This window comes from Phlebotomus papatasi, chromosome 1 (assembly GCF_024763615.1).
Source record: "Phlebotomus papatasi isolate M1 chromosome 1, Ppap_2.1, whole genome shotgun sequence".
NCBI lineage: Eukaryota > Metazoa > Arthropoda > Insecta > Diptera > Psychodidae > Phlebotomus > Phlebotomus papatasi.
The window spans coordinates 88,155,774-88,175,626 of NC_077222.1; the positions used below are offsets into that span (position 1 = coordinate 88,155,774).

The window sequence follows — 19,853 nt, forward strand, 5'->3', positions numbered from 1 at the left end:
TTCAATGTATTGTATTCAATGAGCCCTTTCGTCAAGTTTCTATTCATTTCGTTAACTCTTCGGTCTGACTTCAGTTTGTTGTGCCAAAGAGAAAGGATAAAGATCACTAAAAGATGATCTTTTACTGATTTGAGGATCACTAAAAGATCGACTTCTTTGCAGAGGTACAGTATTTATTTTAAATGGTACTATGTTTAATGTAACCTTCGTTGACTTTCGTCAACTTAAATAAAAATGGGGAATTTCTATCATCAAACTTTGCCAATAATCTGTATATTATCTTCCGATATTTCTTGGAAGACATCCCTTGAATTTTTAATTTATTGCTTTTCGTTAAGTTTATTACTTACAGACTACCGGATTCTGAACGCAAGACAACTTCATGATTTTACTTTAACAAATTAGTTTCTACTTGAACTTATACAGTTTTATAACTATTTTCCGGTTAATCTTTTGGATACCCAAGCAAAATCTTTTTTTTTCTTTCGTCAAGTTTATTAGAAATTTGAAAGTGTAAGAGAATTTGACCCCCGGTTTTGAAATTCGGGTACAGTAACACAACAGGTGGTGGTATCCCAACAAAGATTGTTCTTGTTAAGGTTGCGTTCACGTATTCGCAGCTCAATAGCAATTGACGGGTTTTTGAGAACGAACCATCGGAAGGCACATTAGTTCTCTACCTAAAGTCTTCTGCTCATCGGAAGGCATGCTCACTAATAGGCTTTCTTAATGATGCACAGCACACCCTTCACCACCGACTTAGAGGGCTAACCCTACGGACAAGGCACATTGTGTACCCAATCAATCTTTGAGTTTTTATAATAACAGTAGGGTCTATAGCCGCGGAACCGATTAGTCTTCCAAAGGTAATTCTGCACCAAAATATAGCAAATTCATGACTCAGGACGAGCTGTGTCTTTTCCAATTCCATTAGAACATTGAACTTAATCTTACTCATGAAATCAGCTGTTCTCGAATGTAAAGTCCAAAAATACCTTAGAAAAAAATTTTCGTTAATTTTCTTTCGTTAAGTGTCTTTATTTACAGCATTCGCTACTTTTGTCATTGCGGTATGCAATTCTAATAGTTTACCGGAGGGTAAAACAAATATAAGAAGAAATTTAAGGTTAGCTTTTCAAATTGTCTTTCGTTAAGTTTCCAAACAAATTAAGACTTTACGTAGAGCAATTATTGTTTGAAGAAGTGAAATCAAATTAAAACTAAGGAAAGGTTTTTCAGTATTATAATTATAACCACATCTACTGATATTTATCTTGGATAAAAAAATCCTTCGTTAAGCTTGTGCAATATCTTATTCATTGCAATTACAGGAACACTCAGTATACTGAATATCTGTTTAAATTTGAATGATGTAATGTTTTATGAAAACTAAAGAAAAATTGATATGAATAAAAAATTATTAGATTTAAAAAAAAATCGTACATAATGCAAAATTTGAATAAACTGTCATTCTTAACGAAACTAGTTCCTCTTCTTATTTAAAATACTTATTTAAATAAAAAGATGTTGAAGTATCAAGAGTAGTTAATTAAATTAGATTTCTTTTAGTGTAGTACACTTTCGTTAAGTTCTGCTGTCTTTTTTATAATCCTTTCGTCAAGTGTCTTTAATACATGTTACTATCTTACGCGTAGAAAAATCCCCATCCCGATTTCTTTGCATCAGCTTCCGTTTATGGTCGTTGCAGTGTTCACTGGGGGATTACCCCAGGGGGATGGGTGCGAATATAAAAAATCACTTACTCCCTCTTCCTTGCCCTGGAGCAGATGCACCGCGCCGGCACGCTGAATCCCAGGCAGGAACCAGACAGGATGGGTGCGCAAGAGGCGCTCCACGAGGCCCAGATCACAAGGAGGGCTGGTGGAGCCACCAGACGACTCTGAGGATGTCTCCCCTTCGGCCAGGATGCCACCATCTGAACTTGACACCAGCGAAGTACGTGACTGCAAAGCAAAAGGGCGTGAATTAAAGCGATGTTAACGTGTCGCTCGTTTTTTCTTATTTATCTATGTTTGATTTCTTGGTTCGATACAAGTCTAAGGCTTCCTTCTTCTGCGGCCGGAGCTTATGGGGAAAGCGAGTGAATTTGCAATTCATTCAAATGAGGAATTTATATGCCAATGCGGGGGAGGATTTCCGAGGAAAACCTCAACCTCTGGAAGTATCACTTTCAGGGAGAGAATGATGGTCAGGATGGCATGCTCCAGCAAGTGAAGTGTCCGGAAAGGGAAAAAACCTCAGCAGAAAATAGAATTTATGCTGAATCATAAATCAAGAACCAAACCCCTTTCACCGTGCTATTAAACTACCCATAGTACATCTGCATAAAATCTCCATAACTTAATTTAGTGAATCGCTCCATTGGTTGTGAGTTGAGTGTTATATCAAATTCTCACGTTTCACTGGCGAATGAGTGATTTAATTATGCTATGTGCAACTTCTTCATCCCCAAAAATACTTCATTTTTCAACCCTAACCAGAAACCATGTTTAATATTACATTTCACTCACATCAAAACTCTACTTTCAACTGAAGATGAATAGAATGGAAAATGAAATCAAAATAAAAAGCATTCAACCCCCGGGGCATTTTGTTGGGGAGGGGAGGAAGCGAGCTTTTCCAATGTTGGAGCTTTTGTGTATGTTTTGCATTTGATGAAAGCCTGATGGGGAGAGGTACCGGAAAATTTCACGAGACACACAAATGAGTCCCTTTCGAGGCAAAAGGAGTGGGAGAAAATTCTGTGAAAAGTGAATTTTAAAATGCCCCGCGGTTATTTCACTGAACACCCTCCATGCAGGCATTTGCACTCGAGGGGTTGTCAATTTACACAGACTCTCCATTTAATGAAAAACGGTTCACGTTTCCTTGAATGGGACTTAAATTTGTTGGAAAGTCTCTAAAGAATGTTACGAAAATTGTTATTAAATTTCATTAGGCTTTTCAAATATTCAAATTAACGAATAAATTCCATTAGTAATAAAAAAAAAGTTCTTCGTTAAGTTAGTCCTAAGGTCGGAATATATTCTAAGCGGAAGAAGATCTTTTAACGAAAGTATTGTAATTAATGGATTTACTGAAATTTTAATGTCATTTGAGAACCTTGTTTTAGTCTAAAATGTGGAAAATTAACTAGGAAATTAATGATTATTTGAAGAAACAACTTTTAAAGAACTTTCGTTAAGTTATGCAAGATCAATAAAGAATATTTAAAGTACCTTATTATGATAAAATAACAAAACTTAACTAATTCATTATAATTATTGAAATTCTAATTCCAAGTGCAGAGAAATAGTATTTATTTAAAAATAGTATTTTTGGTATCTTCGTTAAGTTAGAACGAAAAATAATTTGTAATTTAAGAAAGATAAACAAAAGACAAAAACTTATACAATATTATCAGTTTATTTCGTTTCCAAATTCAGGGTACTTATAACACTTTAGAGAAGGTCATTTTCAAAAAGTCTTCGTTAGGTTCTGACCTGGTAATTCTATTTATTATTTACTTTTTGTAGAAAATTAGAAACAACTGTTGAATATTAAAAAAATATATTACAAGTAAAATCAGCCGGAAAAACAAGTAAAAAGTTCGGAATTAAATTTAACGAAACTTCTATTTTACTACAAGAGTCAAGAGGTAACTCATTCCCATTTTTTCTGACAAGGGTATCTGGTTTCTCGGGTTCGCGATGCAATTTTTGGGTTTCTCGGGTTTTGCGATGCAATTTTTGGGTTTCTCGGGTTTCGCGATGCAAAAAGTGGGTTTCTCGGGTTTCGCGAAACGTTTCTCGGACAATTGACGAGGGTTTCTCAATTTGAGTTATCCCTTGTCAAGAGTCATTGTAAAATTAAACATATTTTTAAAATTTAGAATAATATTCAAAAAGTTCTTCGTTAAGTTCAAATAAAGTTCATTATCTAGATTCTGATTTGAATTTTTTTCTATATCTCTCTAAGTCGATGTCTTATTACGACTAAAAAAGACAAAATGTTTTTAAAGACAAAACTGAACAAATGTTGCCTATTTTGTTTATCTGTACTTCAGAATAAAATTTTGCAATAGAATTTAAACGAACACTTTCGGACTTTTTTTTAATTCACCGACAAATTCAATTTAAAATTCTGTAGCATGAAAAAGTAACCTAATATCACCACATTAACAAACCCCTGGACAAAAAAAACTTTTCTCACTTGGTATTTAAAATTCATTGCAATAAAACTCACAATTTAATTGATTTGTCTGTTAAAACCTCATCGAGAGTTGCACAACTTCCTTTATAGCCCTCTTGAAACCTCCTCATAAGAGAGAGACCACAGTAAAAATGGACTATATCGAGTGGTTCAATGAATTGTCCATAAAATGGAGAGAACGATTCGATTTTCTCGCCTTGATTTAATTACCAGTTGAGAATTGCGAGAGTCTCTCTGCCTTTTGGCAAATTTTTTTTGTATCAAAAAGGGAGGGTGTTCTGGGTGACTTGTAAAAATTCCACCCGCCCAATTTGTCTGGGTCTGGCAATATCAACTACACTTTGGGCATTAAACTGATTCGATTATAGCGCAAGTTGCAAAAAAAACTGCCACCAGACTCTGGTTAAAGACACGGAGTAGCAAATCCAATTTTACACTCATTGCATTTGAGTTGAATTGTTTGGGGATATTTTCAGTGTTTACAATTTATTGCCAAAATCCATAAAGCATTTAAACGGTGTTTTTTTGGGATAGTTTTTCAATGAGAAATCTCTTGGAACTTTCTTGGAGCACGGACGCTTTCTTGGGGGGAGTTTTCTAAGAAGTGAATGAATAGTGGAAAGCAATAAATATTGGTTGCTGTTACTGTGGTAGTGGTATAGTCGATATAGTGCATTGAACCTATTAAATCAGTTATGAATCGATCATCGGATAATTACCGATAGGTGAATCGGTAAATGAACATTTGGATAAATCAAGGAAGTCGGTTGATTTGATTAACCTTTTTCTCAATTAAGGGATTACTTTTACTTTTACCGATTTTGAAAAATTATTTCTACGAAGGTGATCGGTTTTAAAAGATTTCGAAAATTATTTTTCTACTTCAATGGTAATTGTATCGATTTTACAGGTTCAACATCGAACATTGCATTTAAGGAATACTCGAATTTAACTCTAAAAACGGTTTTATTTATTTCAACGGTTATTTCTAGCGAAGGCACCACTTATTTTTATGGACTTCACTGACGAAATCCTATACTTCTAACCTCAATTTTATACGGGCTTCAGACCTAAGACATAACCATATGGCTTAACTACTCTAATTTCTTATCAATTAAGATATTCTGTTAAAAAATAATTTAGGATTGTTTTATTAGGAACAAATAACCAATTAGATACTGAAAAGGCAATAAAAAAGATTGATATTTGAGATTTTGAGACCTTCGGAAACTGAGCTGAACCTCTAGTCTGAAGACGGTCTAACCGTTTTAAATAGTTAAATTTTACTTATTATGTTGGATACTTTGATTGGTGCTCTTTAACGGTCCAGCGATCCTATGTAGTTATTTGAAAGATTGTTGCTATCGATGCAAAAGGTTTATTAAATCGATTTCTTGAACAATCATTAAGCCTTTGGAGTTCTTTCTATTTATAGGTTTCAGGTCAGATACGTCACGTCTGTTAATGGCAACGTTTTCTTTTACTGGTTTAAAAGCGCAACTGTTCTATTTCAGAATCAAATTTTACCGGTTAATATTGTTGATTTCAGAAGCATGTCTTTTTTCATTTTTATTTTTTACCATATCAATGGTTACTTTTACCGATTTTGCCATGTGGTTTTACGATTTTAAACAGTTACCAACCAACGTCAACGGCTACTTTTACCGATTTGACCAGGAACTGCTCAATTATAGTATTTATTTACATCAATGCAACGGTTATTTCTACGCTACATATCGATCAAAGTCAATAGCCACTTTCACCGATTTTACGAAGAATTGGTTTTTCTACTTTGACCATTATTTTTACCGATTCAACGGTTCACTGTTTTCGCAAGTTACTTTATTATGGTGAATTAGTTTGTTTCAGAGATCATAGTCATTGATAGGGTTTACCGACCAATGCCCAATTATGTTCGATTACATTTACCGATTTTTCAAGTTACTTTACCCATCGATATCAAGATTATTTACTTCAGTTTCAGTTTAATCCTATAAGGACGAATGGGGCACCGGTGTCCCAAAAATAAAAACAGATTTTTCGGACTATTTATAGGACAGAATAACTTTGTATAGCAAAAAAAAATAGTTTCTGTTTTCGGGACACCGGTATTCCATTCATCCTTAAAGGGTTAAACGTCAAATTGTACTTTTAGTGGGCATAATACATCCTTATACTCGTTTCAGAGATTTTATGAAAAAGTACTCTACTATTCCTACCGATTTAGCGGTTCTCTTTACCGATTCTTCGAACAATGTTCAAATTTTAGAACAATTTCAATCATTTTATTGATTTACATAATGTGTAAAATTTATTGTATACTAAATTTATAAAGAAACTCATATTTACCTGACTCAATTCATCCCTTGAAAGTCTTCGAGCTGCTGGTGGAATCAGGGCCTGAAGATCATCGTCACCATAACAGCCCCCATTGCCACTCCCCACGGCGCATTCATCTGGATCCAGTGAACCAAGAGTAAATCTCTTATTTGATCGCGAGGGTTGAATGGCATCAGACCTGAAAAGGGAAAAAAATGCAAAGGGTGAGTTTTGCAATCAATAAAAATTACTCACAATACAACATTCAAATGGCTTCACAATAATTGCCCTGAGGCACTCCTCAAAAGATTCTATTGAATTTTCTATAGAAGAGTTTTTTTCTCGCCTCTTCAATTTCCATTCTCGCAGATTTTCATTTGGATTTTCCAGAAAACCCTCATGAGCCCAGTAAGCCCAAAATAAGACAGAGAGAAGTAGCAGCATGAAGAGAGAAAGTGATATAGATTTTATCGGTTCTTTTTCGCTTTGGCGCCTCACGCATTAATATGCATTTATGTAACTCAAATTGACTGTACAAATAAGGTGAAAAAAAGAGTGGCTTAAGTGTTGCAGTCAAGGTACTAAATCTCTCATCTTGAACCGGTATTTTATGCATTGGACGTGCGTGAGACTTTAATTTCTCCAACTCGATGAATCTTTGAACACTCCGAAGTACAGCTCAATGAATCTCAAAAGGCATTCCACGGAGGTTCAATTAAATCTCATAGAGAGAGGTCAATTAGTTGTGGTACTTTTGATTATACTCAACCTTCAAGATATGGGAGAACTTTAGCATTCCTAATCAAGAATCTTGGAAGATAAACTAGGAAGAAGACACAAATTGTAGAAACATATTGAGAGAGGAAAAGTTAAACACAAGTTCTTAGCAAACAGGGAAGAACCTTTTCATTTCCTTCCTCTGACACAAATTCGACTGTAATACTTAACCCACTTTGTTGAGAATACTCTTACTGACCATGTCTTGGAGAAGTTTTGGATTGTTTAGTAAATATAAATAAAAAATTAGTAAAACAAGATAGAATATTTAGGATAGATACATAAAATTACAACGACTTAACGAAAAACTTCTTTTAGATTTAAGTTTCAGCATTTTCGTTGAGTATGGACTTGCTTTTTTCTTGAACCATACGATTAATATATTAAATACATGATTGATGATTATAATAGCAGGAATTTACATATTCGTTAAGTTCTTTCGTTAAGTTAAATTTAAAAACTAACTTATTTGGACTTAATTGCGTCGTCTTTGAGCATTCTAATTAAATTGATTCAATTAAAGGAGTCCTAAATAATTTGACGAAATAATAAGTTTTTCGTAAAGTTTAATAAGAGATGCATTCGCTTAATTATAGTAAACCAAAATTAATATTGAAATCAATACAATTTCAAGATGGAAATGCCTATGCATATCCATGTATCACGAATGCATTATTTCAGAAAATACTTCTTTGGTTTGTCAATTGATATTTACAAATCCTGATATTATTTTCAAAAAGTCAATGTGTGAGTGAAAAGTGAAGTAGGGAATAACAAATCTTATTCATTTGAAAAATTAATATTAAGGAATCCTATGTTGCGTGAAACTCTCTTAGTCTACCCTATATTTAACTTAAGTTTTCGTTAAGTTTTAAACCTACGTTTTAATTGGGTTCTTGAAGAAATAAATACTTTAGGGATTATTTCCATTTAAATAAAAATTTATCTCCATAAAATCTTTCGGAAACATTGCATTTTTTGATTGGCTAGAGCTTTAAAGCTTTCTCTGGAAGCTCAAAGCTTTAGTTTATATAAGAGTGCTATAATATTGGGAGTAAAATATTTTTGCGTATTAAATATTTAATTACTTCTCGATTCTCAATAATGCTTCATTTCTATAAATTAGACTTGATAAGCGCGATAAGTTTCTTTTTAGACCAGAGGTGTGCAAGAACGGTTTAAAACCGAGCAAACGTAAAATTAAATTTGTATATCATTGGTCAAAACGCTATCTGAACAAACTTATTTTTACGTTTATTTTATTCAGTGGTTCTTGTACATCCCTGTTTTAGAGGATATCAGAATCCATCTTCTTCTAAATTTAATTGTCTTTGCTGTCGTCAGAGAGCACTTAAATTTCTTTCGTTAAGTATGGATAGTCGTTAAGTCCAAATTAATTTTCTTAGACATTCCTTTAATCGTGTTAATTAAGTATTAAGTGCTATTTCGCAAGAATATAAATTTGACGTTTTCGTTAAGTTTTCGTTAAGTCGCATGAGCTTTCTTTTTAAAATTATTTTTGTGTATTCAAAAGACGTTTTTCCTTTTAATCTAAATACAAATTTTGCTAAAAATTAACTGATAGATATTGTTGTTTTTCATTTCATGCCTTTTACAGAGTAAAACTTTTTTCTCAAAGGTTCCCAAAATCTAAATAGCAAGCAGAATCTCTTTGGGAATATTTTCTCGTAATTGCTTTTATTCTACAATTCTAAATTAAAAATTTCTTTAATGAACTGATCGGTTAAGAAATTACAAAAGTTTATGGTTAACTCTACCAAATTTCAGCACAGTTATATGCAAGCGCCAAAGTCTTAAGTTTGAAATGTAATATTTTTAATACAAATTGAATTTTTTGGTACTTCTTTTAAAGAAGTGTTGCTTGGAATCTTGTAGATAGTTTATCGTCTTTCTTTTCTTTAAAATCATTCCTAATACATTTTAAAATGAATAGAATTATAGACATAATATCTTTGTGTAATATTTCGGCCACTTTGATTCTCATAGTTCCTTGCACTTCCGGAATTTTTTCAAAGATTTTCTCATATTATCTCTTTGGTCGTTGGGATTCCAAGGCATAATCTCTAGAGTATGCAAAAACTAAAAATTTATAGAAATTTGAAGAACAAAGATAGTGGCCGATATTGAAAGCTGTCCGAAATTTGGTGCAATTTCTCTAAACCACGTAGTTCAATCTTAAATTTGTTTTATGTCGGTCTCTATCATTAAACTTTTGGAAAATAACAACAGAATAAAATGTATAACCTGCAAATCACCTTGATTTCCCTCAAGCAACAAATCATTTAAAGTTTAATAAAGTCCAATCCAGGAGAATTTTGAATTAATTGCATGCCAAAGAAACTCTTTGAAAGTCCAATTGAAAAGAGGAGCGGAAAAAAACTTAAGTACTTCCAATGTAAAAATGAAATTGCCAAATACTTTGTGCTTATGTCAGATGGTGGGAGCAACAAGAAAATCCACCCTAAAATCCACCCATTTCTTCCAATATTTCACCGGTAAGACATCGCTCAGGGAAAACTTTCAAGTACTTCTGGCGAAGAAGTATTCTTGGGGAAGGGTAGCTCTTGAAATTTGTTTGCGCACGAATAGAAATATTTATAAGATTGCACCTGTCTGTCCAAATTGAAGACATGAGGAGGAAAAATATTTTTCCATTCTTCCCTCCAGAGTCTTCCAAACACTCCAAACATAAACATCCCGCGAGAAACAATTTGTACTTCCAGGGGCAATGCCAAGTTCTTGGGCTTCTAATGGCTTTGGGATATAGGAAGTTACTTCTGTGGAAGGCAGCACGTATATTGCTGGGGAAGTGGAAAGTGCACCAGCCAATTTCCCCGTTATCCTGTCTCTGTCACACCCGCAAGTTGTATCGGGGATTTTCCAACCCGGCTCACGTCTGTCGTCATGGCGACAATCTATCAATGAAACTGATGCTGGCTGTGCGCCTTTCCCAATTTGAATGTGCGGCGGAGATAAACGACTTCTCTTCCTGCTTCAAATGCGACGCGTTTCCAAGACATCTTTGGAATGCACAGAACGTCCCCAAAAATTGTCCAAGGCATCCCCTTCGCACTGGATTCTTATTAAATTACCAGACAATTCTTCGTAAACAATTTCAGAAACGACGTCAAATCGTGATTTTGCACCAAATCACAGCAAAATCCCAAGAACAAACCCATCAACTAAGGAAATTTCCTGATGACTCCTTTCCCAAGCATCACAGTTTAATGATGCACAAGGAAATGGCGTTCTCTTGTTCGCCTCATGGGGCTGCGAAGGGATCTTGGGGTGTCCATTAAGAAGATGATTTTCATCAGAATTCACAGCCATGCCCCACGCCAACTCCCCAAGAGATTGACCCATTTGTCATAAGGCTCAATTTCTTGGTGACTCCTTCGCCATGTCATCCGACACTCTTGGATAATTACGGCTTCATCATGTGAGTGGATTGCCATCCTCAGCTTTTCATATTCTCACTGCGTCTATTTCTCAAGGATGCTCTAAGGTCCCATAGTTATACATATTTATTTGTAATATCTTCAATCGATTTAAGAAATTTTTTTGGGCAATCTTTACATCAAAAGCACTAATTCATTAAAATTCTTGAAAAAATTGATAGACTTAGAATCCTGCTTAAAACAACTTTACAAGGCACTTGGAAACTTTCTGCTCAACAATTTCGTTCAAAATCATTGAAAATTCAAATACGGCTAGTGAAGCCTTATCTAGACGTAATCAAATTATTAATTCCATAAAATATATTTGAACTTGAAATCATTAAGAACTTCTGAAAATTAGGAAACTGGATTTGTCTAAATAATTTTCTTACTTTAAATTAATTATTTTTATTATTTTTTTACGTTTTTAAAAATTATATTACTGAACACATACAGATTTTTTGAACGTTCGATTTATAGTTCAGTGGTTTCTGACGTTTACCCGATGAGATCGGTCGTGAAAATTAATTGAATTGAAATTAAAAAAATATTATTTTTCGATGGGTCCCAACACTTGAAACCCTTATAATACTACTTGACACCCATATTCCCTGTGAATATTGGACCTAAAAGTTAATTATTCTCAAAGTTATAAGGGTTTTAAATATTAAAAACCCTTTACTAAGCATGTAAAATCTAAGCTTTAAATCGATCTCCCGTAAAATTTGCATTTTATGAGTTATTTTTTTCTTACTCTGACTGAGTCATCGATTTATTAGATATAAATGAAATAAAAAATAAATAAATTTAATCGATGGAATAAGCCTGTATTTTTGGAAAAATTAGTATGTTGTTTAAATGGTTGCAGCGGAAGTGCAAAACTTCTGTTTCGTTTTACGTAAACTTACACGGTTTTTATGTTTTTATGTTCTAAAATTAGTAACGTAGATTCGGGTGACTTTGCACTACGAAGGGTGACTGGAAACCTGTTTTTCGGAAGCTTCTTTTTTAATTCTAGGACTTAAGGATAGTCCAGTTACCAAAAGGGCATTTAACACTAAACCTACCAAGACCCGGTCAAATTTACCGATTTAACCCTCCAACGGGTTGGACCGCCTCCAGGCGATCTTCACAAAAATCACATTTACAGCGACAATAAAGGTTTTATTTACTTAAAAGTGCTATAGTGTCCTCGGTAATAGTCTTATAAACATCTCTTGAAAGTTTGAACTCATTTTGACTCTTCGTTTGGTTGCTATTCCCAGTTTTGTGTGACAGGTCAGAGAAAAAGCAAAAAAAAATATTTGTGCAAAAAAACTCATTTCCTATTTCCATAAAAATACCGATTTAAAGTTATCTGACTAAAATAAAATTATTTTTTAGTGAAAGATATGTCATTCTACTTAGTATATTTTATTTAAAAAAATTGAAAAAACTAAAAATGTGAATTTTAGAAGCAAAAAGAGTTTTAAAAAAATTTTATATTTTCTCACCTAGCGCCTAAACTAAAAAAGATAATGAAGAATGGATGGTTTTTTCAATTTTATTGGATTATAATTGTCCTAGAAAACATTGTTTTAGAACTTTTTTTTATATTAAAGAAAACACCGTTAGAGGGTTAAAATTACCACATATTTAAACGGTAAAATGTCACTATCAAACTTAATGAATTATTTAAAATATGCACATAATATATTTTTCAGTCTTTAAATTTTAAGTTTTTGCTGTTTTCCAAGACAAATTTGTTGAGTATCCTACCCTACCGCGGTTTGTCATTGGACCGAAAAACGATCGAAAACAGTCGGTAGGTTTAGTGTTCAGAATAGTCCAAGATCATCATCGTTAAGTGCTAGAATTAATGAAAAACTTATGAAAAGTAGGGCTGCAAAGTCACACCCTTAGTGCAAAAGTCATCCACTTCTACGGTAGGGCAAGGTTTGAATGCTTTAGCTGATGGAAGTTTTGTCCCATTCAATTTTTTGTACCGTTCTTAACGAACTCCTTCTACTGTCCTTTTTAGGAACATTAAAATTCGTATTGTAATGGGTTATATTCATTAAGAAACGTAGGAAAAAATCTAGTGGTTCGTAAATGTCTTTATCCGAAGATTCAGAGCCTTGCCTTGCTAATTAAAACTGTTTTTTACAGATCAGATGTGAATCAGATTTAATTTAGATTTTGATACGAAGAAGTGGGATAAACATATACAATACGTTTGAGAAAAAAGGAATAAAATCAAGGGATGATAAATTATGATCAGCTAGTGAACAGTTAGTGAGAGATCGGCTGATTGGCGTCGATCTGTCTCTTTGGTCGGGTGATCGAATGACCAATAGTCAGTGGATTGTGAGTTGCCGCCATGCAACTCACTTACCATTTGTACTTCATTCTTGATCTATAATCTATTTTAAGGGCATTATTGGGCATATTCAGTTCTTTTGATTGATCAAAAAGTCATTCTTAATCAAGTATGTACCAAATTCGAGTTTTCACTTTAATACTCTGAAAAAAAAAAACTAATAATTTTTGGACTAAAACCAAAAAAATAAAAAAATAATATTAAACTGCACAGAAAGTGAGAGAAGTTTAATATCGCAGTTTCGAGTGACTTTGTTCCCTGCTATTCGTAAACTTTTCTTTAATTCTAGCACTTAAAGGAAAGACTTGATTAAAGAAAAGCTTACGAAAAGAAGAGATGCAGTCTCGCTGTTTAAAGTTTGTTTGGTTAAAGCTGGCAGTGCTTTGGTTATCGTGGACTGGGGCGACTTTGGCTTGCGGGAGTGACTTTGCCCCCGGTTATTCGCAAGCTTTTCTTTAATTCTAGTACTTAAGGATGGTCTTCATCGATTTTATTTACCATGTTCGATCGGTGAAGATCATTCTTAAGACTTATTAAACAAAAGTTTTGGAAAAATCACCATTGGAGGAGACAAAAGTCACCCGCATCTACGATAACCAAAAAATACCCCCAATTTATTCGAACGGATTCTAAAAGCTCTTAAAAGTTTAAATGCTTTATAAGACTTAAATAAAAAAATTTCAGGATAAGTTTTGTATAAGGGATATAATGGAATAATTTTGAACAAAACCTAATTTTCAATTTTGAAATTATTTTGTTGTTACTTAAGACGAACGGCAATGAAGAAGAGCTTTTCCTTTTCTTAATTTTTCTTTTCTTTTTGTTCCTCTGAAGAAGTAAAGCAACCTCAAACTTTTAATTTAGATTCTATTCGAAATGATATTATTGTTTCCTACATGCTAGAATTTTATTAAATTAGGAAATATCATTGAGATTTGTGTTACTAAACGGTGGTTGTACGTTGTTGTAATCAAACTAAAGAAGATGGATTGCACGGGTTACACGCTTACTGCTTGGTATTTTATGAATATTTTTTACTACCTTCCCACAATGGGATTTAAAAATATTTTTAGAATGTAGTATATGTGGTAAAATATCAGGAATTATTAATTAATTAAACATTGTTGTGAACATCTACTCTATGAAAAATCCATTAAAATAAAACTAAAGGTTAAATTTTTGTGTCAAATTGATTGAGCTCCAAGAAAGAGTTATAGATTGCAATAATCGAGATTAGAAGTCACTTTGTGTAAAAGACAACAAACTGAAGACATACCCGAAACCTTTAAACTCAAACATTTTATTAAAAGCTGCAGATATGTCGAAATAGTAGTTGAAGAATTCCAAATCTAACGACCAATAAAATCAACTTGAATTGAATTTCTGTGCACGAAAATTCCCTTAGAATCACCCAACATTCAAAAAGTATCTCGAGAAAGAGCAAAAAAAAAAAGAAAATCAAACATGAAATTCCATGTGGGTGCAACAAAAGTGTTAGATGGTGTGCAGGAAGCACGTGGGAGTATAATCACGTTCGAAGGTGTTCTCTGAAAGACATCCACAGCCAAAGAGATCATGTAACAGTTTGAGATGAACGGCAGATTGATGGCTTATGGCCACTTTTCCGTTGGAACGCCATCCAAGAGTCCAAGAAGTGATTGCAATTCAATAATCTCTTGCGTTATGATTAGTTCGCACTTTGCCATCTGCTCGGGGAAAAAGAACCGCAGTGTAACGAGAAAATTATGCCTTCACCACAGACATGATGAGCTTTTGATAGGGAGCAATTGATTGGTACACTTGGAGCACCTTCAACCCATATCTTTTCACTCTGCTTTAGCAATTTCTCGAAACACTAATTATGCTGAGATGGAGTTTTTCGAGCCATATTCATGGGAAATTCTCTCTATCTTGCACTATAATATGCTCTGTAATTGTGAAATTGAATTAAATTGCAAGGATGGGAAAATTAACACAGGAAAATCATCTGCAAGAGCTACTCGTAATTCAATTAATTCGGAGAATAAATGGTGAAAATTGATTTTAATCACTATCATTGTGTCTCTTAGCTGCCATTTCAGTTTAGGCGGAAGTGTTTGGAAATTACACAGACATTCTGCTTTTTCAGCTTATTCTGCATCTCTTCTAATTGCCTGTGACTTCTCTGAAGATGTGAAATTTTGTAAATTATTAAAGAATTAAATCGTAATTTTTTTGCAACTCATTAGACGAACAGTAGATTTAAGGTTAGCACTGTTTCTACTTAATTTTCCAATTAATTACCCAATCCGTATATCCAAAATTCTAATAGAGTTTCATTATCCTTTGGAGGAAGTTAGTATCATTCTTGATACTAACGATGTTTTGTCCTCCAAATCGATTACCTTTTTGTTAAGTTTTAGTCTCTTAAGCATTTTAAGATTTTAGAAAGTTTGTTATACTTTTAGTACGAGATTTTTGAAAACTAGAACTAATTTTAACTCTAGTATACTATTCGTTTTAAATTATTAGATGAATAATACCAACTTAGAGATCTAAAAAATTTCTAGACAAATACAAGAGCTAGTTTAAGTATCGGTTCCTGTTAGCTGCATAATTTTGCCATCTCTTTGGCAACATGTGGATACCTCAACGATAAAGCAAAACTTTCTTAAGCCAAACTCATTCAAACACCTGATTTTGTAGTTCTTTAAAACTGACAAAGTGTTGCTCAGGTACGCCATGAGAAATCAACTAAAACAATTTGTTATCTCAAAGACCTAGGTCTAAGGAATGTAGCGGGAGTAGTAGCACATCTCATTTAAGCTTTAGATGTTGTATTGTACCATAGAAGTGCAATTCCACGGAGAATTGTCATGTTGCAATATCAGTCCCTTATATTATTTAACCCTTTAACCCTTTAACGACGATTGGGTCACCGGTGACCCAAAAATTAAATTTTTCCTACTGCCTTCTAAAGTTGTATTTTGCTCTAAAAAGTTAGAAAAAATGATTTTTTCTGACCTTCAATTTCTGACCTCGTCCTTAAAGGGTTAAGGACGATTGGAACACCGGCGTCCCATAGAGAAAATGATTTTTCCTGTCTACCTAAAGTTATTTTTTTTCTAAAGTTTATACATAATTGTAAATTAGGAGATTGAAAGAACTTAGAATATTTTTTGCAAGTCTCTATTTAGTAAATATTTAAGCTCAAAAAATGACGATTTTTTAAATTCTCATATTGAAAATATATTTTATTTATTTTTTATACTTCCAATTATTTTTAAGCAAAACCCTTTTGGACATAAAAACTAGAGTACTCATACGTAATATTTCTCATTAGAGCGAAAATTATTATTCATTGGTATTGTCAGAAAAATTACTCAAATTTTTTGGGCTATTTTTGTCTCTATCGTTCATAGAGAGAAAAAAGACACCGAATCAAACTCTTTTTGGACTTTCCAAGGTTAGATGTAAGATTTATCATTAATTATGTTTACGTGTTTCATTTTTATTGTTGATTTTCGGTCCGTAAAAAGTGTCTCATTCTTAAAGAGTTAACCGGTTTTGGCCGGATTTCGTTCAATACATGATCAAAATTGACTGATAGTAATGCCTAGTATCCCTTGGTTTAAGCAACTCGTATTGCATGATCCCACGTCGGTCCCACCAAATGTTCAGCATTGTCTTCTCCCAAAGAGATTTAGTCGTACTTTCGATTTTGATACCTTGGTAAAGGAAAGCTACGATATTTTGAATTTGGAATACTCGAGTCAACCCTGTTTTTCAGCACTTATACCAATTGTATCCTTAAAATTTTTTGCATTATACCGCAAAGCTTAAACTTCAGAACTTGAAAACATGCTTGAGAATCATATTTAATTTTCACACAAGCTAATCTTATGATCTTCTTCATCGAGTAACGCATTCAGATCGGCGCCATCATGTTTTTGGTCCTTTTGTCCTCTGCGTCGAAATCGCCATTTTTAAAACTGATTATTAAATGATTATTGAATCTGATGAACTGATCTTCTGATCTTATGAACTGATTATTGAATATTATTGAATTATTAAAGGATTATTATTATCACTAGTGACTGTTCTCTGTGGGCCTCTTCAACCAAATGACGTGCTTTCCTTGTTTTTTTTTATTTAAGTTAAAATTCAAAGTACCACTTCTCGTAAATACTCTAATTTTTAGCATAAAAACTAAAAATCTATGCTAGTAGAGTAGAGAAATCATTTAATGCCATAATCCATTCGAAGCCACTGCTTATATATTTGTTTATTTTTCAATATTTTAGCAATTTAGCACTGCAAAATCAAGGTATTTCTTTAGTACTACTTATGTAATGTACTTCTAAAATATCGAAACAATGAAACAAAATTAACAATTTATTAGGAATGCCCAAGAAGCTAAATATCTGCCTTATAGAACCAAGTGTTTGACAAGTTTTTTAGTGCACTTTTAAAAGACTTAGAGTGAGAATTTTCTGTTGCAATTCTTATAGAAGCTCTTAAGATCCTTAAGAGTGCGCCACTTTACTTATAGTAATCTCAGTGATGGAACCAAGAGCGTTATAAGCAAATAAAAAGATTTTTAGTTCTATAATGCCTTGAGAATTCTACCAGACTATATTAAGAAAAAATTGTTTCTCGAGTGGTATTTAATGGTTCCTCTACCCTATCAATGTTTCTACACAGAGAAAAATTACCCTCTAGATTCAAGAAAAAAATACTCTAAATAAGGCTTCGATTTTGCTCCAAGCAATTTTTTGCTTAAATTTTGCTTAAATTAAGAAAAAATTTCTATAAGAGCATTTTCTTAAATTTTAGAGTACGATGGTTTTGAAATTCAGTAGCTTTGAATTTAGACTTTTTTACTCTTAAATTTAGAGAAAAATAGTTTTGAATTTGTAGCAAAAATGGTTTTGATTTTAGAGTATTGTGGTTTTGATTTTAGAAACTTATGGGTTTGATTTTAGAAACTTATGGTTTTGATTTTAGAAACTTATGGGTTTGATTTTAGAAACTTATGGGTCTGATTTTAGAAACTTATGGTTTTGATTTTAGAGTATTGTGGTTTTGATTTTAGAAACTTATGGTTTTGATTTTAGAGTACCATGGTTTTGATTTTAGAGTATCATGGTTTTGATTTTAGAGTATTGTGGTTTTGATTTTAGAGTATCATGGTTTTGATTTTAGAGAATTGTGGTTTTGATTTTAGAAACTTATGGGTTTGATTTTAGAAACTTATGGGTTTGATTTTAGAAACTTATGGGTTTGATTTTAGAAACTTATGGGTTTGATTTTAGAAACTTATGGGTTTGATTTTAGAAACTTATGGGTTTGATTTTAGAAACTTATGGTTTTGATTTTAGAGTATTGTGGTTTTGATTTTAGAGTATCATGGTTTTGATTTTAGAGTACCATGGTTTTGATTTTAGAGTACCATGGTTTTGATTTTAGAGTACCATGGTTTTGATTTTAGAGTACCATGGTTTTGATTTTAGGGTACCATGGTTTTGATTTTAGAGTACCATGGTTTTGATTTTAGAGTACCATGGTTTTGATTTTAGAGTACCATGGTTTTGATTTTAGAGTACCATGGTTTTGATTTTGGAGTGTTTGCTGTGTTGATTGTCGAGTATTGCTGGTTCTGAAAGTAGAGTATTCTGAGGTTTTGAATCAAGGCAATTTGAGGGTTTTTTTGTGAATGTTATATATTTCATTCTTTACCTTTTTCCACGTGATGCATATGATGCGCGCGTATTCACTTCCATGAAACTCTCATATGCATCTTTCATTTCAATTTTCTATATGAACTTTGCCAATCGGAATTTACCTCCACTGAAGTATGTTGCTTAATCTGAAATATTTAAGAGTATAATGGTTTTGATTTTAGAGTATCAAGGCTTAGAACCTCTCGTAGTCTGTCTTATTTCGATATTTTTATATAAACTTTTCCAATCGGAATTCATCTCCACTGAAGTATGTTGCTTAATCTGAAATATTTAAGACTAATATGGTTTTGATTTTAGAATATTATTGTCTTGCTTTTAGAGTACATTGGTTTTGATGTTGGTCTATTGTGGTTTGAATTCTTTTAGAGTATTGGGGATTTGATTTTAGACTATTGTGGTGATGATTCTACAGCATTGTGGTTTTGATTTTAGAGTATCGTGGTTTTGATTTTAGAGTATTATAGTTTTGATTTTAGAGCATCGTGGTTTTGATTTTAGAGTATTGTGGTTTTGATTTTAGAAACTTATGGTTTTGATTTTAGAAACTCAAGGTTTTGATTTTAGAGTATTATGGTCTTGATTTTAGAGTACTGTGGTTTTGATTTTAGAGTATTGTGGTTTTGATTTTACAAAACTTATGGTTTTGATTTTAGAGTATCATGGTTTTGAATTTAGAGTATTGTGGTTTTGATTTTAGAAACTTATGGTTTTGATTTTAGAGTATCATGGTTTTGATTTTAGAAACTCATGGTTTTGATTTTAGAGTATTATGGTTTTGATTTTAGAGTATCATGGTTTTGATTTTAGAGTATTGTGGTTTTGATTTTAGAGTATTGTGGTTTTGATTTTAGAGTATCATGGTTTTGATTTTAGAGTACCATGGTTTTGATTTTAGAGTACCATGGTTTTGATTTTAGAGTATCATGGTTTTGATTTTAGAGTATCATGGTTTTGATTTTAGAAACTCATGGTTTTGATTTAAGAGTATCATGGTTTTGATTTTAG

General features: G+C 32.8%; 1 protein-coding gene across 8 annotated transcripts in view; it reads right to left on the bottom strand.

The window, feature by feature from the left end:
* The window catches only part of LOC129797963 (protein sprint), a 179,183-nt gene that overhangs the window by 32,061 nt on the left and 127,269 nt on the right, over positions 1-19,853 (bottom strand). For all 8 annotated transcript variants that reach the window (XM_055840864.1, XM_055840866.1, XM_055840865.1 and 5 more), the window contains 2 exons: positions 6,562-6,730; positions 1,764-1,964 (listed from right to left, as the gene is read on the bottom strand). In XM_055840864.1, coding sequence (XP_055696839.1) covers positions 1,764-1,964; positions 6,562-6,730 — 370 coding nt within the window. The remainder of the gene's footprint in view (positions 1-1,763; positions 1,965-6,561; positions 6,731-19,853) is intronic.